We start from the raw sequence: 19,794 nt of genomic DNA, 5'->3' as shown, positions 1-19,794 counted from the left end.
GGTCTGTCTTGTTTGTAGGTGACCAAATACTTATTTTCCACCATAATTTGAAAATAAATTAATAAAAAATCCTACAATGTGGTTTTCTGGATTTGTTTTCTTCTCATTTTGTCTGTCATAGTTGAAGTGTACCTATGATGAAATTTACAGGCCTCATCTTTTTAAGTGGGAGAACTTGCACAATTGGTGGCTGACTAAATACTTTTTCCCCCCACTGTACAGTTGAAGTCGGAAGTTTACATACACTTAGGTTGGAGTCATTAAAACTCGTTTTTCAACCACTCCACAAATGTCTTGTTAACAAACTATAGGTTTGGCAAGTCGGTTAGGACATCTACTTTGTGCATGACATAAGTCATTTTTTCAACAATTGTTTACAGACTGATTAATTCACTATCACAATTCCAGTGGCTCAGAAGTTTACATACACTAAGTTGACTGTGCCTTTAAACAGCTTGGAAAATTCCAGAAAATTATGTCATGGTTTTTGGAGCTTCTGATCGGCGAATTGACATCATTTGAGTCAATTGTAGGTGAACCTGTGGATGTATTTCAAGGCCTACCTTCAAACTCAGTGCCTCTTTGCTTGACATCGTGGGGAAAATCTAAAGAAATCAGCCAAGACCTTAGAAAGTCATCCTTGGGAGCACTTTCCAAACACCTGATGGTACCACGTTCACGTGTATAAATGCCACGGGACCACGCAGCCGTCATACCGCTCAGGAAGGAGACAAGTTCTGTCTCCTAGAGATGAACGTACTTTGGTGCGAAAAGTGCAAATCAATCCCAGAACAACAGCAAAGGACCTTGTGAAGATGCTGGAGGAAACTGGTACAAATGTATCTATATCCACAGTAAATTGAGTCCTATATCGACAACCTGAAAGGCCGCATAGCAAGGAAGAAGCCACTGCTCCAAAACCGCTATAAAAAATAGCCAGACTACGGTTTGCAACTGCACATGGGGACAAATATCGTACTTTTTGGAGAAATGTCCTCTGGTCTGATGAAACAAAAATAGATCTGTTTGGCCATAATGACCATCGTTATGTTTGGAGGAAAAAGGGGGATGCTTGCAAGCCGAAGAATACCATCCCAACCATGGAGCACAGGGGTGGCAGCATCATGTTGTGGGGGTGCTTTGCTGCAGGAGGGACTGGTACAGTTCTCAAAATAGATGGCATCATGAGGTAGGAAAATTGTGGATATATTGAAGCAACATCTCAAGACATCAGTCAAGAAGTTAAAGCTTGGAATTTAGAATTCAAGGCACACTTAACCAGCACGGCTACCACAGCATTCTGTCGCGATACACCATCCTATCTCGTTTGGTCTTAGTGGGACTATCATTTTGTTTTTCAACAGGACAATGACCCAACACACCTCCAGGTTGTGTCAGGGCTATTTGATCAAGAAGGAGAGGGATGGAGTGCTGGCCTCCACAATTACCCGATCTCAACCCAATTGAGATGATTTGGGATGAGTTGGACCGCAGAGTGACGGAAAAGCAGCCAACAAGTGCTCAACATATCTAGGAACTCCTTCAAGACTGTTGGAAAAGCATTCCAGATGAAGCAGGTTGAGAGAATGCCAAGCTGTCATCAAGGCTACTTTGAAGAATCTAAAATATATTTTGAATGCTTTTTTTGGTTACTACATGATTCCATATGTGTTATTTCATAGTTTTAATGTCTTCACTATTCTACAATGTAGAAAATATAAAAAGTCTTGAAAGAGGTGGGTGCAAACTTTTGACTGATACCGTATGTTGCACCTAGCTGGACTAATATATTTAGCACCTAGCATTCGGAAAGTATTCAGACCCTATCACTTCCCACATTTTGTTACGTTATAGCCTTATTCAAAAATGTATTACATTAATTTGAGCAATCGGGGGAGAAGGGCCTTGGTCAGGGAGGTGGAGGAATAATGGTTTGGGGCTGTTTTTCATGGTTCAGACTAGGCCCCTTAGTTCCAGTGAAGGGAAATCTTAACTCTACAGCATACAATGACATTCTAGACGATTCTGTGCTTCCAACTTTTTGGCAACAGTTTGGGGAAGGCCATTTCCTGTTTCAGCATGACATGACCCCGTGCACAAAGCGAGGTCCATACAGAAATTGTTTGTCGAGATCGGTGTGGAAGAACTTGACTGGCCTGCACAGAGTCCTGACCTCAACCCCATCAAACACCTTTGGGATGAATTGGAACGTCGACTGCGAGCCAGGCCTAATCGGCCGACATCACTAATGCTCTTGTGGCTGAATGGAAGCAAGTCCCAACGTCCAGTGGAAAGCCTTCCCAGCAAAGGGGGGGACAAACTCCATATTTTAATGCCCCTGATTTTGGAATGAGATGTTTGTAGAGCAGGTGTCCATGTAGTGTATGTGGAGATAATGGAAGGCAAGCTATCCTTCACATGTTATTGCTGGATACCAGTTAGTTTAGCTAATCAGACAAAACTTGTGACTGATGTTTTAACTCAATAAATTATCAAGGCTTGTACTCCAGTATAGCACAGGAAGGCTGAGATATGTTTAGAAAGTGACCCACTCACCCTCGGTGACTTCTGAATGAGAGTTAATTTTGGGAGTTGAGATGAGGTTGGCTGTTGCACTCATATTACACTGTTTGCTAGCTTTCTAATTCACTTCATGCTACTGCTTTGACGATCTCTCATCACCACTAGTTCTACTGTTCTACTACTAGTAATACTATTCAACTACCATTTCTACCACTAGTTATACCGTTCTACCACTAGTTATACTATTCGACTTCTACCACTAGTTACACTGGTCTACTACTAGTTATGCCACTAGTTATACTACTAGTTATACTGTTCTACCACTAGGTCTCCTACTAGTTGTACTGTTCTGCCACTAGTTATACCACTAGTTATACTGTTATACTACTAGTTATACTGTTCTACTAGTTATTCTGTTCTACCTCTAGTTCTACTTTTCTACCACTAGTTATACTCTTATACTACTAGTTATAATGCTCTACTACTAGTTATACCACTAGTTATACTATTCTACCATCAGTTATACTGTTCTACCACTAGGTCTATTACTAATTATTCTGTTCTACCTCTAGTTATACTGTTCTACTACTAGTTATACTGTTCTACTACTAGTTATAATACTAGTTATACTATTATACTACTAGTTCTACCACTAGTTATACTGTTCTACTACTAGTTATACTGTTCTACCACTAGTTCTACCACTAGTTATGCTCTTCTACTACTAGTTACATTGTTATACTACTAGTTATACCACTAGTTATACTGTTTTACTACTAGTTATACCACTAGTTATACTGTTCTACTACTAGTTATACTGTTCTACCACTAGGTCTACTACTAGTTATATTCTTCTACTACTAGTCATACTGTTCTACTACAAGTTATACCACTAGTTATTCTGTTCTACTACTTGTTATACTATTATACTACTAGTTATACTATTATACTATTAGTTATACCACTAGCTATACTACTAGTTATACTATTATACCACTAGCTATACTACTATTATACTGCTAGTTATACCACTACTTATACCAATACTATTCTACCACTAGCTATACTACTATTATACTACTAGTTATACTATTCTACCACTAGCTATTCTACTATTATACTACTAGTTATACTATTCTACCACTAGCTATACTACTATTATACTACTAGTTATACTATTCTACCACTAGCTATACTACTAGTTATACCACTAGCTATACTACTAGCTATACTATTCTACCACTAGCTATACTATTATACTACTAGTTATACTATTCTACCACTAGCTATACTACTATTATACTGCTAGTTATACTATTCTACCACTAGCTATTCTACTATTATACTACTAGTTATACTATTCTACCACTAGCTATACTACTATTATACTACTAGTTATACTATTCTACCACTAGCTATACTACTATTATACTACTAGTTATACTATTCTACCACTAGCTATACTACTATTATACTATTATACTACTAGTTATACCACTAGCTATACTACTAGCTATACTATTCTACCACTAGCTATACTACTATTATACTACTAGTTATACTATTCTACCACTAGCTATACTACTATTATACTGCTAGTTATACTATTCTACCACTCGTTATTCTCCCGCAAGTTATGTTATACTGCCGCTAGTTATACTATTCTATTGCTAGTTATACTAGTCTACTACTGCCAAAGTCATTTTTATGTACGGTTCTTTAGAGTAATGATAACCCTACCACCATATATAGTGTTAGCATGCCATCCCAACAACCCCAAAGAGTTTGTTGTAGAGCAGTGAGCTGGTGACAGCTGTATGCTGGCTAGAGAGGAATGTACCATCATGAATAACCCTCTGTTCTCTTCTCTGCCTCTTCTTCCCCTCCCTTCTCTCCCTCTCTTGCCCCTCTCAGGAGCTGGGGAAGTATGGCTTGCTGTATTATAATGCGTTGTTTATGATCTTTCCAACAATGCTGCTAGCTCAACTCACTGGAGACGTTCAGAGGGTAAGATCTGTCTGTCTGCCGGTCTGTGTGGCAGCAGTCTCTCAATGTGCTTATGTCATGGAGAGACTGAGAGGGAGGGCACGAGACAATTGGCAAAGTGGGCAAACTTGGGCAGGAAACGTCAACAACGAACAGTGAGCCGTCAACTCATGCATGAAAAAACTAATAATTAAAGAAAAGCATCTGTCGGTCATATTTTTAATCTGAGCCTAGAGAAAAGTATTTGTCCTCAGGCCTGGAGGGAAGCCAGTCATTTGGCTACCCAAGAGTGGTAAAGCAGCTGGTTTACTGGTTCTAACAGCAGACCTATCAGCTTGCTGCAAACACAGTACAACACTATTTCTCTGTAAACAAATTAACAACAGACGTTCAGCATGCTTATAGAGAAGGGCACTCAACATGTACTTCTCTGACATAAATGTAAAATAAGACGATTGTGGGTGCTGTTCTGTTAGAGTTCAGTGCAGCCTTTGGCAGTACTGACCATAACCTGTTGTTGAGAACTTGTGTTATGGATTTTCAACCTCAGATTGCCATATTGTGGATTCAGAGCTATCTAATAGAAGTCAGAAGGGCTTCTTTAATGTCAAACATTTAAGGTGTAGTGTACCACAAGGCAGCTCTTCAGCTCTGCCACTTTTTTCTATTTTGACCTGTCACTGGCATTACACAAAGCCTGTATGTCCATGTATGCTGACGATTCAACCATATGCTCATGAAGTCATTAAAACCCTTAACAGTTGCAGTCTGTTTTGGAATGGGTGCCAGTAATAAACTTGTCCTGAACATCTCTAAAACGAAGAGCATTCTATTTGGTGCAAATAATTTCCTACGTTCTAGACCTCAGTGGTTGTTGTACAAGTTGAGAGGACTAAATTACTTGTAAACTGTCATGGTCAAAACATATTCAATGGTTGTGAAGATGGAGAGCGGTCTGTCCGTAATAAAGAGATACTGTGCTTTTATGACACCAAGTCTTGCAGGCTCTAGTTTTCTTGTCTTGATTATTGTCCGGTCGAGTGCTGCAATAAAAGACCTAGAACGCCCAGAACAGAGCGGCACCTCTTGCTCTTCATTGTAATCAGAGGGCTGATATAAATACTACAGTGCCTTGCAAAAGTATTAATCCCCCTTGGTGTTTTTCCTATTTAGTTGCATTACAACCTGTAATTTGAATGGATTTTTATTTTTGGATTTCCGGTAATGGACATACAGAAAATAGTCCAAATTGGTGAAGTGAAATAAAAAAGTTGTGCGTGCATATGTATTCCCCTTTGCTATGAAGCCCCTAAATAAGATCTGGTGCATATGTATTCCCCTTTGCTATGAAGCCCCTAAATAAGATCTGGTGCATATGTATTCCCCTTTGCTATGAAGCCCCTAAATAAGATCTGGTGCATATGTATTCCCCTTTGCTATGAAGCCCCTAAATAAGATCTGGTGCATATGTATTCCCCTTTGCTATGAAGCCCCTAAATAAGATCTGGTGCATATGTATTCCCCTTTAAATAAGATCTGGTGCATGAAGCCCCTAAATAAGATCTGGTGCATATGTATTCCCCTTTGCTATGAAGCCCCTAAATAAGATCTGGTGCATATGTATTCCCCTTTGCTATGAAGCCCCTAAATAAGATCTGGTGCATATGTATTCCCCTTTGCTATGAAGCCCCTAAATAAGATCTGGTGCATATGTATTCCCCTATGTATTCCCTTGCTATGAAGCCCCTAAATAAGATCTGGTGCATATGTATTCCCCTTTGCTATGAAGCCCCTAAATAAGATCTGGTGCATATGTATTCCCCTTTGCTATGAAGCCCCTAAATAAGATCTGGTGCATATGTATTCCCCTTTGCTATGAAGCCCCTAAATAAGATCTGGTGCATATGTATTCCCCTTTGCTATGAAGCCCCTAAATAAGATCTGGTGCATATGTATTCCCCTTTGCTATGAAGCCCCTAAATAAGATCTGGTGCATATGTATTCCCCTTTGCTATGAAGCCCCTAAATAAGATCTGGTGCATATGTATTCCCCTTTGCTATGAAGCCCCTAAATAAGATCTGGTGCATATGTATTCCCCTTTGCTATGAAGCCCCTAAATAAGATCTGGTGCATATGTATTCCCCTTTGCTATGAAGCCCCTAAATAAGATCTGGTGCATATGTATTCCCCTTTGCTATGAAGCCCCTAAATAAGATCTGGTGCATATGTATTCCCTTTGTGCATATGTATTCCCCTTTGCTATGAAGCCCCTAAATAAGATCTGGTGCATATGTATTCCCCTTTGCTATGAAGCCCCTAAATAAGATCTGGTGCATATGTATTCCCCTTTGCTATGAAGCCCCTAAATAAGATCTGGTGCATATGTATTCCCCTTTGCTATGAAGCCCCTAAATAAGATCTGGTGCATATGTATTCCCCTTTGCTATGAAGCCCCTAAATAAGATCTGGTGCATATGTATTCCCCTTTGCTATGAAGCCCCTAAATAAGATCTGGTGCATATGTATTCCCCTTTGCTATGAAGCCCCTAAATAAGATCTGGTGCATATGTATTCCCCTTTGCTATGAAGCCCCTAAATAAGATCTGGTGCATATGTATTCCCCTTTGCTATGAAGCCCTAAATAAGATCTGGTGCATATGTATTCCCCTTTGCTATGAAGCCCCTAAATAAGATCTGGTGCATATGTATTCCCCTTTGCTATGAAGCCCCTAAATAAGATCTGGTGCATATGTATTCCCCTTTGCTATGAAGCCCCTAAATAAGATCTGGTGCATATGTATTCCCCTTTGCTATGAAGCCCCTAAATAAGATCTGGTGCATATGTATTCCCCTTTTGCTATGAAGCCCCTAAATAAGATCTGGTGCATATGTATTCCCCTTTGCTATGAAGCCCCTAAATAAGATCTGGTGCATATGTATTCCCCTTTGCTATGAAGCCCCTAAATAAGATCTGGTGCATATGTATTCCCCTTTGCTATGAAGCCCCTAAATAAGATCTGGTGCATATGTATTCCCCTTTGCTATGAAGCCCCTAAATAAGATCTGGTGCATATGTATTCCCTTTGCTATGAAGCCCCTAAATAAGATCTGGTGCATATGTATTCCCCTTTGCTATGAAGCCCCTAAATAAGATCTGGTGCATATGTATTCCCCTTTGCTATGAAGCCCCTAAATAAGATCTGGTGCATATGTATTCCCCTTTGCTATGAAGCCCCTAAATAAGATCTGGTGCATATGTATTCCCCTTTGCTATGAAGCCCCTAAATAAGATCTGGTGCATATGTATTCCCCTTTGCTATGAAGCCCCTAAATAAGATCTGGTGCATATGTATTCCCTTTGCTATGAAGCCCCTAAATAAGATCTGGTGCATATGTATTCCCCTTTGCTATGAAGCCCCTAAATAAGATCTGGTGCATATGTATTCCCCTTTGCTATGAAGCCCCTAAATAAGATCTGGTGCATATGTATTCCCCTTTGCTATGAAGCCCCTAAATAAGATCTGGTGCATATGTATTCCCCTTTGCTATGAAGCCCCTAAATAAGATCTGGTGCATATGTATTCCCCTTTGCTATGAAGCCCCTAAATAAGATCTGGTGCATATGTATTCCCCTTTGCTATGAAGCCCCTAAATAAGATCTGGTGCATATGTATTCCCCTTTGCTATGAAGCCCCTAAATAAGATCTGGTGCATATGTATTCCCTTTGCTATGAAGCCCCTAAATAAGATCTGGTATTCCCCTTGCTATGAAGCCCCTAAATAAGATCTGTATTCCCTTTGCTATGAAGCCCCTAAGATCTGGTGCATATGTATTCCCTTTGCATATGTATTCCCCTTTGCTATGAAGCCCCTAAATAAGATCTGGTGCATATGTATTCCCCTTTGCTATGAAGCCCCTAAATAAGATCTGGTGCATATGTATTCCCCTTTGCTATGAAGCCCCTAAATAAGATCTGGTGCATATGTATTCCCCTTTGCTATGAAGCCCCTAAATAAGATCTGGTGCATATGTATTCCCCTTTGCTATGAAGCCCCTAAATAAGATCTGGTGCATATGTATTCCCCTATGAAGCCCCTTTCTGCCCCTTTGCTATGAAGCCCCTAAATAAGATCTGGTGCATATGTATTCCCCTTTGCTATGAAGCCCCTAAATAAGATCTGGTGCATATGTATTCCCCTTTGCTATGAAGCCCCTAAATAAGATCTGGTGCATATGTATTCCCCTTTTGCTATGAAGCCCCTAAATAAGATCTGGTGCATATGTATTCCCCTTTGCTATGAAGCCCCTAAATAAGATCTGGTGCATATGTATTCCCCTTTGCTATGAAGCCCCTAAATAAGATCTGGTGCATATGTATTCCCCTTTGCTATGAAGCCCCTAAATAAGATCTGGTGCATATGTATTCCCCTTTGCTATGAAGCCCCTAAATAAGATCTGGTGCATATGTATTCCCCTTTGCTATGAAGCCCCTAAATAAGATCTGGTGCATATGTATTCCCCTTTGCTATGAAGCCCCTAAATAAGATCTGGTGCAACCAATTACCTTCAGAAGTCACATTGCACACGGGTGGACTTTATTTAAGTATCACATGATCTCAGTGTATATATACACCTGTTCTGAAAGGCCCCAGAGTCTGTAGCATCACCAAGCAGACCAAGGAGCTCTCCAAACTGGTCAGGGACAAGGTTGTGTTATAAAAAAATATCAGAAACTTTGAACATCCCACGGAGCACCATTAAATCCATTATTTAAAAAATGGAAAGAATATGGCACCACGTGGGGGCTGCCCACCAAAACTCACGGACCAGGCAAGGAGGGCATTAATCAGAGAGGAAACAAACAAAAAAAGTAACCCTGAAAAAGCTGCAAAGCTCCACACCGGAGATTGGAGTATCTGTCCATAGGACCACTTTAAGCCCTACACTCCACAGAGCTGGGCTTTACAGAAGAGTGGCCAGAAAAAGGCATTGCTTTAGAAAAAAATAAGCAAACACGTTTGGTGTTTGCCAAAAAGCTTGTGGGGAAGACCCCAAACATATGGAAGAAGGTACTCTGGTCAGATGAAACTAAAATTGAGCTTTTTGGCCATCAAGGAAAACGCTATGTCTGGTACAAACCCATCACCCCGAGAACCCAGTGAAGCATGGTGGTGGCAGCATCATGCTGTGGGGATGTTTTTCATCAGCAGAGATTGGGAAACTGGTCAGAATGGAAGGAATGGTGGATGGCGCTAAATACAAGGACATTCTTGAGGGAAACCTGTTTCAGTCTTCCAGAGATTTGAGACTGGGACAGAGCTTCACCTTCCAGCAGGACAATGACCCTGAGCATACTGCTAAAGCAACACTCAAGTGGTTTAAGGGGAAACATTTAAATGTCTTGGAATGGCCTAGTCAAAGCCCAGACCTCAATCCAATTGAGAATCTCTGGTATGACTTAAAGATTGCTGTACACCAGCGGAACCCATCCAACTTGAAGGAGCTGGAGCAGTTTTGCCTTGAAGAATGAGCAAAAATCCGAGTGGCTAGATGTGCCAAGCAAGTATTGACTTTGGGGGGGTGAATAGTTACGCACGCTCAAGTTCTGTTTTTTTTTCTTATATCTTGCTTGTTTCACAATAAAAAAAAATATTTTGCATCTTCAAAGTGATAGGCAAGTTGTGTAAATCAAATGATACAAACCCCCCCAAAAAACATTTAGTTCCAGGTTGTAAGGCAACAAAATAGGAAAAATGCCAAGGGGGTGAATACTTTCACAAGCAACTGTATGCATGCCAGTCTCTCTTGGCTAAGAGTTGAGGAGAGACTGACAAGAAAACATGCAATAATGGCTCTATATAATACTGTATCTCATATTGGTCAAATGAACAGCAAACCTGGTTTAAAAAAAACAGATAAAGCAACACCTCTCCCCTGTTTGACCTACATCGTTTGTGTGTATTGATATGTAGGCTACGTGTGCCGCTTTTGTAGTTATGTCCTTGAGCTGTACTTGTCTATTCATGTTTTGTGTGGACCCCAGGAAGAGTAGCTGCTGCTTTTGGAACAGCTAATGGGGGATCCTAATAAGATACCAAAAGAGTGCGAGACAGAGAGACTCAGTGTCTGAGAGAGTGGTAGAGAGGCCTAGTTTTCCAAACTCAGGAAGTGAAGAGGCCAGCAGCCAGAAACACACAAAGCTGCCATTATGTTGTTAGCTACTACTAAATACACTTTCTCTGCTGTCTTAATGATGGTGTATGTCTGCAGGCGGTGGAATATGATGGCTGGTCAGACATCCTGTTTCTCAGCCAGTTCATCCTATCCTGTATAATGGGGTGAGATCCTGACTCTTAACCTCTCTGTTCTCTACCCCTCTTCCATACTCCTCTTCTGTTTTTCTACCCTTCTGTGCTGTGTGTGATGACTTGTGGTGTGTTTGTATTGCAGGTTTGTGCTGATGTATTCTACAGTGCTCTGTACACAATACAACTCAGCTCTAACCACCACCATCGTGGGCTGTATCAAGGTAAGCTCCCAGAACAGAACCCCAGCCCATTAATAATGACAAGATAAAATGCTGTCTTACCCCTAACCCATTAATTATGACATGATAAAACGTTTTCTAATAATGACATAACACTAACCCTAACCTATCAATAATGAAATTATAAAACGTTAACTAACCCATCAATAATGACATAAAATGCTCGCTAACCCGATATTTTCAGCTAAAAAAAATGTGGCGTTTTTAAGCATTCTAGTACAGTTAAACACACACATGGACGCAGAGGTCCAAGGCACTGCATCTCAGTGCAAGAGGCGTAACAACAGTGCCTGGTTCGAATCCAAACTGGATAACATCCAGCCGTGATTGGGAGTCTCATAGGGCGGCGCACAATTGGCCCAGCATCGTCCGGGCCGTTGTTGTAAATAAGAATTTGTTCTTATCGGAAATTCCACCATTGCGTCTAATCCTCATTGTTGCTAGCTTCACAACACATAACTCAGTCAAGTCAAGCCTCACTAGCCAGATGAAGCTAGCTGGCTGCTTAACCCTGTTGCCCAAAGCTAAAGTTATAAGTAGCTGGCTAGCTATTTATTTTCATGAACAACAAGTGGCAACCTAGCTAATACTTACTCACAAGGATTCCTAAATCATTGCTAAGAATAATGAATATGACTGCAGTTTCTACTGATCATTGTTTTCAGGCAGGTTGTATTGGTGATAGCTAGGTACCAAGCTAAAGCTAGCTAGGTACCAAGCTAAAGCTAGCTACCCCAGAAGTGCGGTCGAACAAATGATGCTTTATTACCAACGCAGTATTGAAAACACATCGTCCGTGGCCGGTGTTTACTTTTCTGTACAGCTTTGACCCAAACGGCGTTCTATAGTATGTACAGTGCCTTGCGAAAGTATTCGGCCCCCTTGAACTTTGCGACCTTTTGCCACATTTCAGGCTTCAAACATAAAGATATAAAACTGTATTTTTTTTTGAAGAATCAACAAGTGGGACACAATCATGAAGTGGAACGACATTTATTGGATATTTCAAACTTTTTTAACAAATCAAAAACTGAAAAATTGGGCGTGTCGCATTTAGCCTTGTCTCGCTCAAATGACTGCTAGATCCACACAGCAGACATTGTGTGGGCTAGGTTAGGAGTGCTGTGTAGCGCCATTACGTCATGTACCTACGTTATATAGGTATGCACGGTAGCTTTGACATCGGGCCGATGCCGATAAGTTCACCAATATATTGTGCATCCCTAATAATGACATGATAAAACGCTCTCTAACCCATCAGTAATCACATGATAAAAAGCTCTCTAACCCGAACCTGGTAAGAACAAAACTCTTCTAACCCATTAATAATGACGTGATAAAATGTTTTTTTTAATCCTTCTACTGCATTCTTTCTTACAGAATATTCTAGTGACATACATCGGGATGGTGTTTGGTGGAGACTACATTTTCTCTTGGACAAATTTCATTGGTTTAAATATCAGGTATGGTCTGGATATATTTGGGCCTAAGTCACACAACAGCAGAAATAGTTCTTCATTTCAGACAGTTAATGGTGTGTGTGTGTGTCAGTATTGCAGGTAGCCTGGTGTACTCCTACATTACTCTGACAGAGGAACAGTCCAGTAAACCCTCTGAGAACGCCATGGAGATCAAGGGGAAAGTGGTGGTATGACATCATGGTGACATCGGTATGCCAGCGGAAAAGTCACTGGAGATCCTTTTTCAAATGTTAATGGTACAAGAGAACATTCTATTTTTGGTACATGTTGTATTTATGGACTTAAAAGCTGTGGTTACCATAGCAACCAACTGGACACCCCACCATGGCAACAGGCTCCTCCCACTGGACACGTGGATTAGGAGGGCGTGGCTGGGGCAACATGATTTTAAAGGGTGCTTTTACTTAACTTCCTCATGTTTAGTCATTAGACGATTACATCATGGAGAGCACGGTCTTCCCGTTTTTGGTGAAATGGGTTCATGGGGATTGAATTCTCTCCTGATGTCAGAACCCAGCGGAATGTGTGGAATGTTCCCTCAAACAGGAATGGTCCAATGGAATCTGAGGCAGTATTATGTGGGTGCTGGTATGTGCAAAAGATGTTGTCCATCATACAGTTGAAGTCGGAAGTTTACATACATACACCTTAGCCAAATACATTTAAACTCGGTTTTTCACAATTCCTGACAGTTAATCCTAGTAAAAATCCCCTATCTTGGGTCAATTAGGATAACCACTTTGTCAGAATAATAGTAGAGAATCACATTCCCATGTGCGTCAGAAGTTTAAATACATTCAATTAGTATTTGGTAGCATTACCTTTAAATTGTTTAACTTTGGTCAAACATTTCTGGTAGCCTTCCGCAAGCTTCCCACAATAAGTTGGGTGAATTTTGGCCCATTCCTCCTGACAGAGCTGGTGTAACTGAGTCAGGTTTGTAGGCCTCCTTGCTCGCACACGCTTTTTCAGTTCTGCCCACAAATTTTCTATAGGATTGAGGTCAGGGCTTTGTGATGGTCTTAAGCCATTTTGCCACAACTTTGGAAGTATGCTTGGGGTCATTCAACCCATTTGCGACCAAGCTTTAACTTCCTTGAGATGTTTCTTCAATATATCCACATAATTTTCCTGCCTCATGAAGCCATCTATTTTGTGAAGTGCACCAGTCCCTCCTGCAGCAAAGCACCCCCACAACATGATGCTGCCACCCCCGTGCTTCATGGTTGGGATGGTGTTCTTCGGCTTGCAAGCCTCCCCCTTTTCCTCCAAACATAACGATGGTCATTATGGCCAAACAGTTCTATTTTTGTTTCCTCCAGCATCTTCACAGGGTCATTTGCTTTTTGTTCTGGGATTGATTTCCACTTTTTGCTCCAAAGTACGTTAATCTCTAGGAGACAGAACACGTCTTCTTCCCGAGTGGTATGACATCTGCGTGGTCCCATGGTGTTTATATGTGCATACTATTGTTTGTACAGATGAACGTGGTACCTTCAGGCTTTTGGAAATTGCTCCCAAGGATGAACCAGACTTGTGGAGGTCGACAATTTATTTTCTGAGGTCTTGGCTGATTTCTTTTGATTTTCCCATGATGTCAAGCAAAGAGGCACTGAGTTTGAAGGTGGGCCTTGAAATACATCCACAGGTACACCTCCAATTGACTCAAATGATGGCTTTAGAATGAACGTGGTACCTTCAGGCATTTGGAAATTGCTCCCAAGGATGAACCAGGCTTGTGGAGGTCGACGATTTCTTTTGATTTTCCCAAGCAAAGAGGCACTGAGTTTGAAGGTAGGCCTTGCACAGGTCCGCTTCTGATAGGCTAATTGACATGACATCATTTTCCAGTTTAAAGGCAGTCCTTCTATACACTTCTGACCCACTGGAATTGTGATACAGTGAGTTAAGTGAAATAATCTGTAAACAATTGTTGTAAAAATTACTTGTCATCCACAAAGTAGATGTCCTAACCGACTTGCCAAAACTATAGTTTGTTAACAGGAAATTTGTGGAGCGGTTGAAATACAAGTTTTAATGACTCCAACCTAAGTGTATTTTAAACTTCTGATTTCAACTGTATCTGAAAGGAAAGACTGTTTATATTGTCATTCTCCAGTATTTCTGAATGTCTGCTCTGGGTTTTTTTATAAAGGGTTTGTACGTGTGACTGGGTCTCTGTAGAGGCAACTTGTGATAATTATGTTAAGTTTATGATTGTCAAATCTTTTCATTTGCTTTTAAAAACAATATTATTGCACTTTTACCAGCTGTTGGTTTAGCTAGCCAATGTTGGGAGAAGGTGAACTATATATGCCTTACTGTGACACGCCATGTCCAGGGTTAACTTACCCTAAAGGCTTTCACATGTTGCGCTGAATGTGGATATAGTGTTGGTGTGCCGATCATCCTCTGTAGATGTCTGACTCGTGCTTCTACATTGAAAATCGGTACACAAATTACGTTCAGAGGTGCTAAATACTCTGCCACCAAACTCTATAGGTGTCTGAGCCCTAAAGACCAGAGGTTAACTCCACCCTCCATGTTTTCCTTAGATTTGAAGCATACAAAGACATTTAAAGGTAGACTCAGCTAAATGTTGCCACGAGCAGCACCACAGATATTGAGATGCAAGACTTGGCTCACACAGTATGTGCGCGGGTTTGTTTCGTAACTCAAATTGAAATCTTCCGCTGCTCTATGTTCGCTACATACGTTAGTCTGAGACTGCCCTCATTTGTGATGACGTCAAAATGAAGGGTGTTGTACAAAACAAAGTCATCAGAGATTGGATCGTCTTTAACCGGGTATCGAAGCCAATAACACATTTTCTAAACGCCGCTTTATCCACGTGTGTTCTTGCTCTGGGCACAACACCTGTCTCTGGGACCAATCAAAACGGTTAGGATGTTTCCTTTCTAGAAATCGTCGGGATCCAGGCTCCTCCGTTGGCGTGGCATTTGGCCGGCGCAAGAAGTTTGGCTAGCCAGGGCACCAAAACAGCACAGAAGTTGAGTCTGACCCACTGTGCTGTTTAGTTTCTGCATGTACGACGTATCGATGAGTCTACCTAGCGCAAGCGTCACTTGCTCGTCTCATTGATTAGTGGGTCTGTTTTAACTGTAGCTGGCAGGCAACAGACAATACCTTGCTCTTGTTAAAGCTTTTAGTTGTTTCATAGTTTGGCTGTCAGAGGTTAACTTCTCCCCTAAGGGTTAAGGATGGGACTAACTTAACCCTGAAGGCTGTTTAATACTTAGAAACGTCAGGGTCCTTTTACATTGCCATTACCCAACAACAGTCAAGTTGTCAGGTATGGCAATATTCGCCATTTTAAAATAGCATTTTTGATATACCAATGTCTGCACTCCCCAAGGTTTTAGCTGGTTGTACTTACTGTTTGTTACTGATCTGTGCAGTAAGTTATGTTGATCACCAAACATGTCAAACTATCTTCAAAATCAGAACAATGATTTTTAACATTAAAAATACCTCATCTACAACCCTTCAAGTATTTCAGTCCATAGTGAAATGGATCTTTTTGCTGTCTTCTGTTTATTGCAAACCGCTAGACCACTGACAGTCAGAGGCTAAAAGCAGCACAGGGTCAGCCACACAGCAGCAGCAATCCTAATGTATACCTTCTGTTCCATGAAATGAACCCTCTCATCAGCAGTCTCTGCAGGACACTAAGGGAGGTGCGTGGATGTGGAACCCTGTGCAGACTTTCGATTGAAACCCGAGGTATACGTTAAATTAATTTTATTACTTACACTGGATTTATGTAAACAAATTACTAAAACCAAATAAAGTTAATGGAACTAACAATCACAAAAAAGCTTGACAGTCGGAGATTTACATTTCAAAAGCAATTAAGCGGTATTGATTTGTTAGAACACAGCATTAGCCATGGTAAATTAATTGCAGGACATTTGCTTTTAAGACTGCAAAATGTATTCTAACACCATGGAGAAATTGGCTTTAAAAAAATGTCTACCTCCGCCAAGATGGGGGGGCTCAAATTCAGCCACACCCACCACCCTTTTTGATCCAGAAAAACACTGCATATTAGGGGTTAAATGTCTTGCTCAAGGGCACCTCAGATATATTTGATTAAAACACGACCAAATGAAAAGAAATCCACTCCTACATGTAACACCAAATAAATATACAGTACCAGTCAAAAGTTGATACCTACTGCTTCCGGGGTTTTTATTTCCTAAATTGTAAAATATGTGTAGACATCTATGGAATCATGTTGTAACTAAAAAAGTGTTAAAACAAATCTAAATATATTTGAGATTCTTCAAAGTAGCCACACTTTGCCTCGATGACAGCTTGGCATTCTCTCAACCAGCTTCACCTGGAATGCTGTTCCTACATATGCTGAGTTCTTGTTTGCTGCTTTTCCTTCAATTGGGTTGAGGTTGGGTGATTGTGAAGGCTAGGTCATCTGATGCATCACTCTCCTTCTTAGTCAAATAGCCCTTACACGACCTGGAGGTGTGTTGGGTCATTGTCCTGTTGAAAAACAAATGATAGTCCCACTAAGACCAAACACGATGGGATGGCGTATTGCTATGGAATGCTGTGGTAGCAATGCTGGTTAAGTGTGCCTTGAATTCTAAATAAATCAGACAGTGTCACCAGCAAAGCACCATCACCTCCACAGTGGGAACCACACATGCGGAGATCATCCGTTTACCTACTCTGCATCTCAAAGGCACGGCGGTTGGAACCAAAAATCTAAAATTTGGACTCATCAGACCAAAGTGCAGATTTCCACTGGTCTAATGTCCTTTGCTTGTGTTTCTTTGCCCAAGCAAGTCTTCTTATTGGTGTCCTTAAGTAGTGGTTTCTTTGCAGAAATTTGACCATGAAGGCCTGATTCATGCAGTCTGTTACTTGAATTCTGAAGCATTTATTTGGGCTGCAATTTCTGAGGCTGGTAACTCTAATAAATGTATTCTCTGGGTCTTCCTTTCCTGTGGTGGTCCTCATGAGAACCAGTTGCATCATAGCGCTTGGTTTTTGCACTTGGAATACATTTTCTGTATTGACTGACCGTTTTTTTTTCTCTTTGCTTATTTGAGCTGTTTTTTGCACCAAATAGGACTATCTTCTGTATACCACCCCTACTTTGATTCAAACGTATTAAGAAGGAAAGAAATTCCAGAAATTAACTTTTAAGGCACACCTGTTAATTTAAATGTATTCCAGGTGACTACCTCATGAAGCTGGTTGAGAGAATGCAAAGCTGTCAAGAATCTCATATTTTGATTTATTAACACTTGATTTCTACATGATTCCATGTGTTATTTCATAGTTTGTCTGAACTATTATTCTACAATGTAGAAAAGTCAAAGTGAAAAAAAAATGTCTTCCACCATTTCAAAGTAGTCAACTGAGTGGGGAGTGTTCAGTGAATTGTTGCCTATGGTTTGTAAAATACATTTTTATCAATTTGGTAGCCAACAAATGAGTCAAGATTTGGTTCAGCACTGCAGGTGGCGCTAAATCACCAATATTAGCAATACTCTTATTAAACACAAAAGAAAATGGACAACTTTCAAATTGAGATGGAGCTACCCATGCTGTCACAGAATCCATTGAGGCACCGAGTCCTTTCTACCTCTATGAAGCCAACACACAGGTTGGAGCGTTCTCAGGAGATGACATCAAGGACGCACCTGGAGGCCCCCATGGCAGCCCCACAGGATAGGCTGAGTCTTGCAGGAGAGTGATGACCTCACCACCCCCTAATTTCTACCGGTAGATGAGGGTTGTGTAAATGTGACTTTAAAAATAATCTCTTGCTTTACTGACACCATCCACATCAGCTCTACATTTTAAAGGGATTTTGACAATGAAAACCTTTATCTACTTCCCCAGTCTGATTAACGCAAGGATACTTTTGTGAGCCAATATTAACTGGTGTTAGTGCAATGACTGGGTGCATGAATAAAATGCATCTCTCCTTTAGTAGAATCAAATACATCCCTCCAGTAGAATAAAATGCATCTCTCCATCTCTCCCCTAGTAGAATAAAATACATCCCTCCATCTCTCATCTAGTTTAATAAAATGCATCCCTCCATCTCTCCAGTAGAATAAAATACATCTCTCCATCTCTCCCCTAGTAGAATAAAATACATCTCTCCATCTCTCCCCTAGTAGAATAAAATACATCTCTCCATCTCTCCCCTAGTAGAATAAAATACATCCCTCCATCTCTCATCTAGTTTAATAAAATGCATCCCTCCATCTCTCCAGTAGAATAAAATACATCTCTCCATCTCTCCCCTAGTAGAATAAAATACATCTCTCCATCTCTCCCCTAGTAGAATAAAATACATCTCTCCATCTCTCCCCTAGTAGAATAAAATACATCCCTCCATCTCTCCTCTAGTTTAATAAAATACATCCCTCCATCTCTCCTCCAGTAGAATAAAATGCATCTCTCCTTTAGTAGAATAAAATGCATCCCTCCATCTCTCATCTAGTTTAATAAAATACATCCCTCCATCTCTCCTCTAGTAGAATAAAATACATCTCTCCTCTAATTTAATAAAATGCATCTCTCCATCTCTCCCCTAGTAGAATAAAATACATCCCTCCATCTCTCATCTAGTTTAATGGGGCGGCAGCGTAGCCTAGTAACCGGAAGGTTGCGAGTTCAAACCCCCGAGCTGACAAGGTACAAATCTGTTGTTCTGCCCCTGAACAGGCAGTTAACCCACTGTTCCCAGGCCGTCATTGAAAATAAGAATGTGTTCTTAACTGACTTGCCTGGTTAAATAAAGGTAAAATAAAAATAAAATGCATCTCTCCTCTAGTTTAATAAAATACATCCCTCCACCTCTCCTAGTTTAATAAAATACATATCTCCTCTAGTTTAATAAAATACATCTCTCCTCTAGTTTAATAAAATACATCTCTCCTCTAGTTTAATAAAATACATCCCTCCATCTCTCTCCTAGTTGAATAAAATACATATCTCCTCTAGTTTAATAAAATACATCCCTCCATCTCTCTCCTAGTTTAATAAAATACATCTCTCCTCTAGTTTAATAAAATACATATCTCCTCTAGTTTAATAAAATACATCTCTCCTCTAGTTTAATAAAATACATCTCTCCTCTAGTTTAATAAAATACATCCCTCCACTTCTCCTAGTTGAATTAAATACATCTCTCCACCTCTCCTAGTTTAATACAATACATCCCTACACCTCATCTAGTTTAATAAAATACATC

At 40.4% G+C, this 19,794-nt stretch overlaps 2 protein-coding genes across 8 annotated transcripts in view; one reads left to right on the top strand and one right to left on the bottom strand.

Annotated features, from left to right (window-relative positions):
• LOC118375201 (UDP-N-acetylglucosamine/UDP-glucose/GDP-mannose transporter-like) overlaps positions 1–16,058 on the top strand; it is a 29,207-nt gene extending 13,149 nt beyond the window's left edge. For 2 of the 3 annotated variants that reach the window (XM_052468862.1, XM_052468861.1), the window contains 5 exons: positions 4,438–4,530; positions 10,782–10,849; positions 10,962–11,040; positions 12,439–12,521; positions 12,610–16,058. In XM_052468862.1, the coding sequence (XP_052324822.1) occupies positions 4,438–4,530; positions 10,782–10,849; positions 10,962–11,040; positions 12,439–12,521; positions 12,610–12,712 (426 nt within the window). In that variant the 3' untranslated portion in view covers positions 12,713–16,058. The remainder of the gene's footprint in view (positions 1–4,437; positions 4,531–10,781; positions 10,850–10,961; positions 11,041–12,438; positions 12,522–12,609) is intronic. The other variant, XM_052468864.1, reaches the window with a different exon arrangement.
• Positions 16,059–16,286: 228 nt separating this feature from the next.
• Positions 16,287–19,794, bottom strand: part of si:ch211-121a2.4 (transmembrane protein 205) — a 42,337-nt gene continuing 38,829 nt past the window's right edge. Inside the window, exon 5 of one of the 5 annotated variants that reach the window (XM_052468871.1) lies at positions 16,287–19,769. The gene's annotated coding sequence lies outside the window, so the exon portion shown is untranslated. The remainder of the gene's footprint in view (positions 19,770–19,794) is intronic. The other 4 variants (XM_052468874.1, XM_052468876.1, XM_052468875.1 and 1 more) reach the window with 4 other exon arrangements.

Source organism: Oncorhynchus keta, chromosome 1 (assembly GCF_023373465.1).
Source record: "Oncorhynchus keta strain PuntledgeMale-10-30-2019 chromosome 1, Oket_V2, whole genome shotgun sequence".
Taxonomy (NCBI): domain Eukaryota; kingdom Metazoa; phylum Chordata; class Actinopteri; order Salmoniformes; family Salmonidae; genus Oncorhynchus; species Oncorhynchus keta.
The sequence above is the reverse complement of the archived record's forward strand: the minus strand, read 5'-3'. Positions and strand labels throughout refer to the sequence as shown.